The 12,777-nt window shown below is 38.4% G+C and overlaps 1 protein-coding gene across 1 annotated transcript in view; it reads right to left on the minus strand.

Moving 5' to 3' along the window:
* Nucleotides 1-1,333: 1,333 nt before the first annotated feature.
* Nucleotides 1,334-12,777, minus strand: part of SNX14 (sorting nexin 14) — a gene marked incomplete at both ends in the record, with an annotated part of 53,860 nt that continues 42,416 nt past the window's right edge. The window contains 7 exons of the mRNA XM_009699047.1: nucleotides 1,334-1,390; nucleotides 1,549-1,640; nucleotides 2,343-2,438; nucleotides 3,510-3,674; nucleotides 4,106-4,229; nucleotides 12,005-12,124; nucleotides 12,278-12,318. Of these exons, the coding sequence (XP_009697349.1) occupies nucleotides 1,334-1,390; nucleotides 1,549-1,640; nucleotides 2,343-2,438; nucleotides 3,510-3,674; nucleotides 4,106-4,229; nucleotides 12,005-12,124; nucleotides 12,278-12,318 (695 nt within the window). The remainder of the gene's footprint in view (nucleotides 1,391-1,548; nucleotides 1,641-2,342; nucleotides 2,439-3,509; nucleotides 3,675-4,105; nucleotides 4,230-12,004; nucleotides 12,125-12,277; nucleotides 12,319-12,777) is intronic.

The raw sequence follows: 12,777 nt of genomic DNA on the forward strand, positions 1-12,777 counted from the left end.
TCAGCCCATTTCTCCAGCCTGTCAAGGACCCTCTGGATGGCAGCACGGCCCTCTGGCACATCAGCTACTCCTCCTGCTTTTATATGATCAGCAAACTTGCTCAGGGTATGCTCTGCCCCATCATCCACATCATTAATGAAGGTGTTGAACAGGACTGGACCTACAACTGACCCCCCAGATGCCTCCACCAGTAACAACTGGCCTTCTAGACTTCACTCCACTGATCACCACTCTCTGCACCTGACTGGTGCTTTAAAGACTATTTAAATGCTTAATACACAAAGCCTTCAGGTTTTTTCAGCATCAACTGAAGACTAATGTTCCTATATTTATATTATTAGCCGCTGAGATATGAAAAAAGTTCAGCGGAGTAAAACAGCAGGACTAAGTCAGGGGTTTTTTGCAGCAGACAAGTCTCCAGGCTACTTCCTTCTTCCCTTGGTCGGTTGGGTCTTCTTTTGCTTGTTTTTAACTGTTTGAATGCTGATGTGAGGAGGCCAGCTACAAAGCTGATGCATAGACTAGGTCAGACTTGCTAAGCTGGCCTCATTTCAGTGAAAACAATGGAAGGTGCCCCACCTTGTTCTGACATCTAACATTTGTTTCTGTTTATCATGCAAAGCAAATCACTGCTGGCACACACCAGTTCTCGGACACAGGGCTCATGCAACAAACATCTATTATAAGTGAGGGTTTTGTTTGTTTGTTTGTTTATATATCTAGTTAACTAGCTAATAACTCCTGCTTATCATGAAGACCAAACTGTAAAATTACTATGTAAAACTCTGTGAAGGTTTTATATACAGAAGTACAAATATCAGGTGCATCACAAACCTAATGATATGCACTGACAAATGAGTCTGTGTCACGCAAATTCTTTCTCCTTTATCTGATAGCTGAAGTTAACATTGCAGTGACCAAACTAGATGTAAGAAACCCTCTCGCCAAATATTCTCAAGAAAAATGCTGAAGCTCAACCTGAGCTCTGCACACAGAATTCACTTCCTACATCAGGAAATGGATAAAACAGAGTGGAGACAATCAATCAGAAAGAAAGGCACTGAGATCCCGACCGCTGACTGCTCTGTCCACTTCTACTGAAAGGCAGCTCAGCTGCTGTATGCCAGACAAATGGGCCTAAACTGGTTTGGAAAGAGCTAATTAAAAAAGTAAATAATCTGGATTTCAATGATTTCAACACATTAGTAAAATATAGATTTTCCCCAAAATTTAAAGTTAGTATTACAAGGGAACAACAGCAAAAATGCACCAACGACCAGACTCAGTAACAGCCTGAAGAATTCTACAGCTCTTGAAGGGAGTTAGCACATACCTTGCTCAGCTCTGGAAAGAGTTCTTGAATCCCAATGTCCAGCAGAACATAAGTTAACTAAAAGAAAACAAAGAAAATTAAAGAATACTCCAAGGCAACACTACTGCTTTTTATTTTTAACTGAATTAAAAGGAGCTCACTCCTCTGCTATAGCCATACATTCACTTCAGGAAATTCTGTGCCCAAGGGCAAGGTTCTGGCCCATTATCAGTTACCTGTTTGTTGAGCACTGGTTGCTGCATTCCATCAAACAGAAGCCTGATGCCTTCGTATTTAGCCTCTTCCCCAATGCACTTGCCTATTAAATCTAGACCAGATACCAACAACAAATACGCAAGTCATTAGGAAGCACTGCAAAATAGCTATACGATGCAGTTATAGAACTCCAGTAAGTAAAAAAAAGTTTAAATTAAAGAAAGAGTTCAATTTTTATCTGTCTAAAGCGGTAAATGGAAAAACAAACACTCCTTTGGTTCCTCCTTTTTTCCTCTCTTTCCTTCAGGGCTGCACACCTAAGTAATTATTACACTTCTTATAATATCAATGTATTGTCCTAACGCATTGTTTAAATAAGCCACAAGCTGAATTAGTTTTTTAATTACTTTCTGAATAACCCAGCAAATGGGCCCCTCTTCCCTAGTTTATACAGCGTAAGGAGAGCTCAGATTTATCTTCTGGCCTCATGGTGTGCCTTGGTTAACCCAGTTTTCATCTGGATAAAATACAAACCATAGGAGCATTCTAACGGTGAAGAAATTATGGTATTAAGTACATTTGTAACGCTCTTGATTCCCATCATGTCTTTATTAATCACTATGCTACAACCTTAGCCAGCAACACTTAAGTGACAAAACTGAACTCCTGGGTTTTTACACCTAGTATTCTAGTCAACTCAAATCTCAGCAGCATAAGTAGTATTTGATTTGGAAAGCTAATGTGACTGTATTTGGGTTATATATCTGCTTGAACAATTAACCATACTCATACAGAGGGTCATGAAATACAGAACCTGGAATGTATCTCATCATTTCTTCAAAAGTCTGCTTTGCTCGCTTCTGTTTATCCTGGAGAGAGCGCGGTTCAGTATTCTCGCAAAACACGGCATCTGCAGCGAAGACACATTGAAAGAAACGTCTTCAGGCAGCTACACATCACTGACACGTAAAATGTGTTTGGATTATGGCTTTGAAGTTGAGCTTCTTTTCTGTATGATCTTGACTGGAAGGGAATTCTACCCTTCCTGACTATAGTCTTTTGCTCACATTAGCCTGATTGGATCCAGAATACCCCACCTGTGTGGAGGACAATATTCTTTTGTCAATTTATTTCCATTAATTTCAAATTTTTAAAGCATTATCTTCTAGGCTTGGAGCAATTCTACTGTAGGTTAGTTATGATCTCCTTACTCACAATTTCCCCTATACTTTCAAAAGTATAAGCAGTATTTTCACCTTGTGCTAAAACACTGTCTGGAACTGTCAAAGATTTCAGATTTACCTATGAATGAGAAAACAAGAATTGCTGTTCATCAGAAATATTAGGCAATCAGTTTTGGTTTTAGGGTCTGAAAGACTTACTCCTTTCCTTTTTGTCTTTCATAACCTTTTTTTTTTTTTGCGCTTGATAAGGACAGAGCTGTCTTGATTCCAGAGCTTTGGCCAGATGTGTTTAGATCAGACCATAGTCAGATAATACTTCTCTACAGTTGTGAGGTTATTTTTAAAATTTTTTTTAACCTCTCTCCCCCTTCCCTTATTTGAAGGTCAAGAACATGTAAGCCCTCTCAAAAGCTCACCATAACAAAGGCAACAAAAAATTAACAAGGAAGGACTGTGATGTAGCACACAAGTGAGAAGTAACTTAAAGATTACATGGAATATTTGTGCTCCGATACACTAAACTACCACCTTTATTCTGTTTTTCTTGTTCTTTGCACCCCTTAGAAATTACTTTTCATAATACTTTTTTCTGTCACCATCACTGACAGACAACATGGCTGACTCAGCATCTTCCTGCAGCAAGCTTTTGGAATCTTTTTATAGGCCCAATTGATTTTTAAAACTCCATTAACTTTAGTCAAGCACTGCAAAATCTAGTACTTGGAAACTTAACAGAAGGGATTTCAAATATCAAACTAAAGCAGTATTTTTGTATCAAAGATGTAACTTTTACTAACCTCTCAGCAGTGTTATCAGAGAAACCAACCGGTGCTCCTGAAATAGCTGTTCTAACTTATAATGCAAGTAATAGTCTGTGTACAGTTCCAATGTATTTTTGAAAAGAATTCTTCCTCCCATCAAGAGATGATGCAGCCAGTCAGGAACATGGAAAACTACCCTACCTGCAAAGTTACAGTAACACACATTTATAAGCTTCTCCTAATAGTGATTTAAAAAAAAAAAAAAAAAAATCATCGGTATTCTCCAGATTGCTTATCAAATACTTCCTTTATCTATTTTTATTAATTAGTTCCCAAGGCGTACAAGCAACCTAGGTATATCTGAGAAAAGGGAAGGGACCTACTCCAATAAGTTCATACTCTGAGATGCACAAAGAAAGAGATATAAGAAAACTGAGCAATAATGAATTATAAATTATGATATTTTAGCACAGCAATGAAGTCTTTTAAAGAATGACTGTGTTCTCAAGTTGTATATTGTTAAGCTTGCAAGTGCTGAATTATATGACTACTACAATAGAATTTTATTTCTTACCAAAGAACCTGAACTTCATATTTGGCATCAAGTATAACTAAGATAAATTGCTTCTTACCAACATACATTAAGTAGTCATAGACTCCTTCTACAGTCATCACTTCCATGAAGTAGTTCTGATTTTGTCGTCTTTCTGTATTCTCAGACCGGTTTGCATTATTCTTGAATAAATCATTGAAAAGCTAAAAATGGAAACACAAGACCGAAAACATTGTATTCAAAGGCAAAAGGACAGCCATCAGTTCCTTGTTTGGTTTTGTTTTGTTGTTGTTTTGTTGTTTTTTCCAATTAGAAGTAGATAAAGTCCAGAGCTTTCAAAGAACTAATCAGTTTGGTTTTTTTTTTAAAAAAAACCAAAACCACAACTCTCAACATTCCAAAGAGGGGAGAAAAAAAATAAAGATCATGTCATATGTTGCCAAGATACCCAACAACCAAAACACCTGGATTCAGAACAAAGCAGCAGGGAGACCAAGACATGAATTTGTGAGCCCTTTTGCTCCTGATACCTTCATGTATCTAGACTTTTATCGCAGGTTTTGATTCCTTTCATGTACCCCATTCTGTCAACGAGAGGCATAAAGGATATGGATTTTGTCAGCCTTAAATTACAGGGGAACCCTACAGCATCCAAGTGTTCCTAAAATTTCCTGTTGGCCTCCATTTTGAAATAAATACAATGGTTTCTGGACAAAATATCCAACTTTTTACACAGAGAAATCCTTTTTCCTCTGCCAGCTTGATTATTTATAGCAAAAACTTCATGAATCTTTGTAAGTCACCAAAGTTGGGGTTTCCTCCCATTTATCCCATTTCTCATCTTATTCCTTTATCCTTCTGTTTTCCCACGTTCCCACCACTACGATCCGTCCCTTTCCTTGCCTTTGGTTCTTCCCCAAGAGATATCATTATAATACTTATAAAATCTCCAAAGGCTCCTGCCTGCATCCCATAAGGAGCCCACACCACCAAGGCAGTATTCCCCCTCACCAAAGCTGCGAACTCCAGCACCTGTAACAGAGGAGTTCTTCAAATCCTGAGGCTCGCCGCATTTGATGATGCTGAGCAATCACCATTAACAGTTTATTTTAAATTATCGTATCCCCCCAAAAACTGTTGATCTAAAGATAAAAAAGAATTTATACAAAATACTCTGTATTATGAAAAGAAAGTTCAAAAGTTTATGGCAAGCTTCTAAAAAAATATCCCTGAACTAGAAGGAAATGCAAGGTAATTATAGTGTTGCCTAGGCTGAGATGATTGCTACTAACACAGATTTTTCTGTATCACTCTCAAATTATAAATAGTTCCAAGGAACAGGAAGCAATTTGCTTATATGAAGTTCACTTTCTGTAGAGCAATCCTCCCTGAAATAAATAAGGTCATAAACCATCCCGATCACAAGAGGCTCTGAATCATGCAAGTCTCTCAACAGAATGCTCTGCATTCTTAGGAAAAATTACATCAGGAAATCTCCGGCAAGACTCAGGTTTTGGCTTGCACTTCTTTCAGCCCTCTCTTCTGTCAAGTGCTGAACTGCTGGCATTATCTTCACAAAGTTCACTCAAACTAAACACCACCAAGTTATTACGTAAAGTACATGAAAGAGCAAATATGGTTAAGGCACTGGTGGATGACAGGTATCCAGGAAAGTAATAAACCTAAAAAGAACACATAATTATTCACACCAACTGTATGAAAGCGTCCCTGGTATGTTGTTTAAAAAACCCTGTATAAACTGAAGCCAATATCCTCCTCAATACTGAAACTAGGACACTGGGAAAAAGTTAGTTAAATTACTGTAACTTAAACAAGAGCCTCATTTATTTTTTAGATACACCCCACGACCTCACAGAGGTGATACATCCTGAGCCAACTCAAATCAGCCCATTGTGTAACACAGATACAGGTTCAGAGGAGCGTGTACAGGCCAAACTAAATTATCAACAGCAGTCCAGTAGGTGATCTATAAAAAAAAAAATTCAAACATGAAGGCCATCTTAGGGCAAAGCTTTTTGACTTCCAAGACTTATTTCAACTTTCACTCCAAATCAGACACAGTATCTTTTAAACGTTGTATGTACCTCTGCACATGGATAATCTGTCTTGCACCTTAAATAAAATGGTTCCTTGATCCTTGTCAAGCTTTGAAAGCTTAAGACTCTTGGCACATGGCATTTCAGAAAGCAACAGCAGATCAATGTGTGCCAAAATTACTAAGCCAATGAGCAGTTTTTATAAAGTACGTACTTTGCACTACTCCAGTCCAAGTGTGTATCCTACACTCACTAGCAATGCATGTCTGAAGGATGCAGCAGTCGTAACACAAAGCGGCATTCCATCCCTATTTTGGTGTTTTGCACTTTCCAGGATTTTGGCTCAGAGGAAAGCCAAGTGAAAAACATACAACTGGATATCTAATACAAAAGTTGAGATTATATTCACAATTTAGACAAGCACAGGATTTTGCTTTTAAATGTTTCTGCACATGTTAATATTTGAGATGCAATATAATGCTCACAGTTGTAATTAGACTAAAAAAAAGATAAGCAAGACAAACTCCAATGCTATCATTATTCATATCTTTAAGATTAAACAATAACTGTGATTATAACCATGATATAGCCTTAAAAGGCTTTCAGTAAGGAAATTCCACAGATTGATACTGGTCGATAATGGAAGCCAAGCTCTTGAAACAAGTGAAAGATAAAAGGCCTGTATTAAGAAAAAGACCAAAGTAATCCTTTGTACTATAGACTATCTATGTACCTCGATGGGAAAAGCTAGCAAAGGAAGTATGAATGCTTACGTGAAGAGCCTAAAAGGAAAGTTACTCAACAGTTAGTGAGTACATACACAAATACACACCCATACATTCCAGTATAGGTGTGAAGTTTATAAAAGCCATACCATTATTAGGAACAACACCCACAGCCAGGGGCATGAACCTCTCCACCATTTTTCCTGCTCATTTGCAAAGCACAGATGACTATACCAAAATGGTAAGAAAGAATGTATGTAGTGTCTGAACCACCTCAGTTAGTGTATTGAAAATCAACCCTGTCTTCCTCCAAGTAACTATGCATAAATATACATTACACTGTCAGTGTTCCAAAAGCATTTTTGTTGCTGTTGGCAGGTCATCACAAGCCCGCAGAACAACGCCTTTGCAGGCATATTTTGCAAAGTTTGCATCAGCTGAGAAGTCCTGACCTACTCCAGCAAGAAGACAGAAGACGATCAAGCTGCTTACAGGCCTTCAGAATAGAAACTTAGCTGGGAAAGCCAGAAATCCTGCTGGTGCCCCTAGGAGGCGGGGAGCAGGGTTTTTTGTTCGCTTGCTTGTTTTAACCAGGGAGGTTGGTAACTCTTTCAATCTAGTGGATCTGATACAGGATAAAATCCAATTGCTACTGGCTGTACTAAGGTTGACTACCCACGTTCATTATGCATTTTTAACTAGAAGTCTTTCCACCAATATTTAAAACATACAAACATGCAAACGCACCAGGAATATTCAAAAGGAAGTAGCGTGCAGAAAAGCTTTCAGAGAAGTAGGCGCATTTCTGATTGAACTCAAGCTTTCACCTGCCCTGACAGACTTTCAGGCATTTCTTACTCAGCCTGTTGATGAAGAGGTAGCCTGGGTGTACCTGGGTGTACCCTGTTCATGGCAACGGAGTTGGCAGCACAAGCACCGGGGAATATGTGCTGTACTCTCAGCGGACTCCAACATGTTAATACTGGAATAAACAGGTCTGTGTCAGACAAGGTATATGCGAACACTGTGGCAACACAAGCATCAGCTGGAAATCGACTCTAGCATTTACCACAAAATTCCGTGTTGAAGAACTTTCTTGCTACGAGGTAACACGCTCTTCTCGCAGATGGGCACTCAGAAAGTGCCAGCCTTCCGTCTCGTCGGCTGCCTGCCAGATCTCCTCATTGACTCCACACAGGTAGCTCACACAACCCCGGTACAGGCATTCAGCACTCATCTCCATCACCAGGAGGTCAGGGTGCCAGGCTACCACACAGTGCTTGTATCTTCACAAAGACGTCACGTAGCACAAGAGAAGTGACACTGCAGAACTGACCAACTGAAGCCTATGTCATGTGTATTTGGGGGGGGTGTTACCTCAGTCTACCTTTGGTCTGGCCTTTGGACTGAACACCCTTGGTGCCTGCATTCCTTCCTAGCCAGCGCTTTCCAGCTTAGTTTCATCTGAAATAAATTCAGTTAATGAGTTTTAAGACAGCTCCCTAGTACAACAGCAAACACGATAAGCAAAGATGATCAGATTTGCTTCCAAAAAGCATCACTGATCTGAAGACAGCTCCCTAGTACAAGAGCAAACGCGATAAGCAAAGATGATCGCATTTGCTTCCAAAAAGCATCACTGATCTGAACTAAAACAGTCTGGCAGATGAAACCAGCGTGGCTTACAAATCAAATCCAAGAAGTGCCAAGATGTAAACGGCGCAGTGTCCTGGCACCTGGCACAAAGCTTTTCCTAAGTGTGGGCTGATTTGAGAAAGCAAAGTCTTCCAAAGAAGGCACAAGCACCCGAACAAATAAGCAAGAGGGATGAATTTCACAATGTGCATGGGAAGATTCAGCAGAAACTGTTACACAGCACAACCAGGGATATCAGATCTCTAGTAATTACAGTTATCATATGAGGAAGTGTGTGCTCTGGCTAAACTGATCGACGGGAAATTAGGGAGAAAGCAGTCAGCACATGAATCCCTTATGCATACAAGTCTCTGCTGGTCAAAACTGGTAATATAATTTGAGCACAAACAGATCGTGATCTGTCTGATCATAGAACTGTCTTGCAGCATCTCCCAAGGCAAAGTGTCTTGAGTGCCCATCATGAAATAATCATCGTAGCTCTGCAGGAGATACACTGAAGTCTGAAATTTTTCATCCATTTATAGCAAATGGCTCCCCAAAACAAAACAGATTTCTTTTGGGAAAGAAAAAAGAAAATCTAAAATATATGTAGAAACAATTAGTTATGAATAAGACAGCTAACTAGAATAAAGTTGCTTAGAAAAACAGTGAACTCACTCTCACAATAGATAGGGAGAAGGAATGGAGAGCTGGGGCTAGCCTCATCTTTTTTTGCTCTCTGCAAGGAAATTCATATCTCATGACAAAAGCATCTCCTACGGGCTAATCACCAGTACTAGCAACAACTTGGACTCCACAAACTTGTGTCTCCAATGGAGTGCATACGTGGACAGTCAGTCAGTGGTGATAAAGAGATTTCCCCCACAACACTATTTCTGAAAATGACATTAGAAAACAGAAGGCAGTAAAGATCTACGTTTTGTTTAAGGAAACTTCAGTATTCCAAAATGAAAGCCAAAGTGCAGCCAGCTCTTTGCTTTCCTGGGATCACCACAGCTGAAAAGAATTGGGAAAAAACCTCATCACAGAGCCTGAACTTCTGTACACAAGTTCTTTTACAAGAATAACATACTGACACTTCAGAGAATGAGTCTGCATTTTAACTGAGCAATTTTTCTTAGCCTTTTATAATCCAAAATGGTTTTGAACACTACTTTAAAGAATGAATTTTGATCCTTTAGTAAAGTTTTTCAAGCAAACTACAGAAAGAACCCTGTCTTCACAGGAATGCTTCAGAGTGCAAAGCTTTTGCTCAAGTATTTTATTTGAGTACGTTAAATGTATTAAAACTAATTTCAGTAGTTCTTGATAGAGCACAGTAAAAAGTTAACTGATTGTTTATACTACGCTGTAGTATGCTGACAGCCATTTTATAAAAAACATCTGAAGTATTTATGCATGTGCTGTTTCTAGCACAAGCCAAAAACTCTACATTTATACCCCTCTGAACAGATAGCAATAGGAAAACATCTTAACCTTGGAAATAATGCCCAAGGCAAGAAAGGATTTGAAATGAAGGATACTAATTTTGTGTGTGCACATGTAAGCTAACACTACGATACTGGCTGTAGTAATTCAGACTTCAGGTTTAGAAGATGAAATCTAAACTGCCATTGTACTTAATCAGTATAAAAGTTTTGTGGCTGCAAATTCTGAAGTATTGTAACATCAAAATGTCCACAGTGAAGGAAATCAAAAGGTCTATTTTTTCAACTGCCCATCATCAACAAGAACCATAAATGGATCCTTGGCTTCTAGCTTTTGCTAGAACAGAATAAGCATAGACAGTACTTTCCATGAATACTCTTCCAGCCTCCAACTGTTTTCAACTTGAAAAAAAAAAAATAATTCAAGAGACAGATGCAGTTTCTCTACAGGTATTCGCCCTGAATAGACTTCCTTTCTGTGGATTTGTCTGGTCTCATCTTATAGTTGTTTAAACTTCTAGTATTCATAACATCTTTCAGCAAGGAGTGTCACAAATCTACTAACCATTGCAAGAGCTACCGCTTTTTTTTTTTTTTTTCTGAACATGGCTCCTACCACCTTCATTTAATGCCTCTTAGTTTTTGTACTAGAAGAGAGAGGGGGGGAAAAAAAAAAAACACCAAACCAAAAAACCCCCCAAAACCCAATCTTTATCTCCTGATCTCTCATGCTATGCATTATTCTTTAGACTACCACACATCTCTAGTTTATCACTTCACAAAATGAAGTGTCCTGGCTCACAGAATCATTTAGGTTGGAAAAAACCTTTAAGATCATCAAGTCCAACAATTAACCTGGAACAGCCAAGCCCACCACTAAACCACATCCCTAAGCACCAACACCTACACTTGTAAATGCCTCCAGAGATGGTGACTCCACCACTTCCCTGGGCAGCCTCTTCCAGTGCCTGACAACCCTTTCGGTGAAGAAATTCTTCCTAATATCCAATCTAAACGTCCCCTGGTACAACCTGAGGCCGTTTCCTCTCGTCCTATAACGGGTTACTTGGGAAAAGAGACCGGACACCCACATCGACCCATTTCATACATAGTCCAGTTTCAACTCCTCTTCCTAAAGCAAATGAGAGAGCAGAAAAACATATAGTACTGAGTTTTCTTTTAGAGTCTCTCACATGGCAAAGTGTAAGCACATTAAATATTTTGCCTCAAATCACATCAACTCTGTAACACTGAGCTTGGGTCTCTGAAATCGTAGTCCAGAAACAATATTCCCCTGTAAATTCCACAGATACATTAACACTAGTCTCTGAAACTGTAGTCCAGAAACAAATATTTCCCTGTAAATTCCACAGATACATTAACACTCTAAAGCAGTCTAACACAGAAATACAAACACCAGTGTCTTTTTAAAGCCCCTGAAGCTAATAGAAGTGTTTCAAGTAAGTTTTACCAGGCTCTACCCACAAATATAGGAAGATTAAGAAGGGAACTATCTTTTCCTATAGTCAAGTAAAAGGTCAAAATTGGAAGTGCTGGGCCTTAACTTCAGCAATGTTACGAGAGCGAAACTATACATAAGTTATATAGCTAACCTATTATGTACGCCAGGCATCAATGAACTGCATGCTAACATTTTAAAGGCAGATAAAAAGGTATCAGCACCTGGACGATTTTGGCTTATAGCACTTCGACAAGTCACACTTTCATCAAACACTCAAGCTCTTCACTTCCAACAGGAAGCTCCCTTATGGCATTATGACATACCTCATTTTACAACATTGCTTTCCCTTTTCTTCTCTCTGTACTTCCCAGGCTCTCTATTCTATATCCTCCTCTCCAAATCCAGTAAGAGTTTAAAAACTAAACAAAATAAAAAACCTCACAACCCTCAAAAATTATTCAGACTAAGATATTTACAAGACAGAAGATAAAAAAAGCTCTCTGCACTACTATTCTCTCTGGTGTGAAAAGACAACACAAAATAACTAAGTTGTTGTATTTATGGTTTTTTCTGTTTAATCTTTGTATTTTTCAGAGTATGGTCAATTTTCCCCACTCCTGTAAAGTGCGGAAGGAAAATGACTTACTATACCTTCTTGTTGTTTTCAGAAGTGGGACTCAAAATGGTGAGTTCAGGCCTACTTGGTTTAGGCTTGGGAGATTCACAGGAGTTGATAAAATTCATGATGAATGGCTCCAAATGCTGACCTTTCTGAAATAAGATGAGTAACCTGTCACTTGCATAATTATAGAAACAAACAAACAACTGAGTTTCCAAACAAATTTTTGACTAGCCTGTAAGTTAGTAAGCATGTAAAATTAGTTATTGAAGTTAAAATGTTGGCAATCTAGAAGATTTACCCACCTCTTTCATCAGCTTTCCTGGAACGGACTTTATAATTTTACCTAGAATTAGAAACAAACAAACAAAAACTTTGTTATCACTGCCTCATCTTAAAGACATTTTGCTCTGCCACATTTTATGTACTCATTGTCTAATATTTAATTTAAAAATGGAATGGTTTTTAAAATATGGGGGTTTTTTTTGTTTGGCAGAAAAAGCTATGAAAATAAAGTCTTCCATGTATCCAGCTTATAACTTAGTGCTTAGTACTCTTCAAGAAAAGATACTTAAAATACAAAAAATATACAGATGATTATCTAAATACTGTTAAAAAAAAACCCACAACCTGAGTACTCTAGATCTGCCTCTGTAATTTTTCTAGAGGCTCAAACATAAATTGCTATAGCACCATAACAGCAGTACTATATGACACCAGTATATGCAAAATTTTCTGTATTTAAGTTCTGCATCCTTCATAAACATTTAACAAGAAAGAGATCACAATAACTGACATTCTCCTC

The sequence above is a fragment of the Cariama cristata genome, unplaced genomic scaffold (assembly GCF_000690535.1).
Source record: "Cariama cristata isolate BGI_N322 unplaced genomic scaffold, ASM69053v1 scaffold9534, whole genome shotgun sequence".
NCBI lineage: Eukaryota > Metazoa > Chordata > Aves > Cariamiformes > Cariamidae > Cariama > Cariama cristata.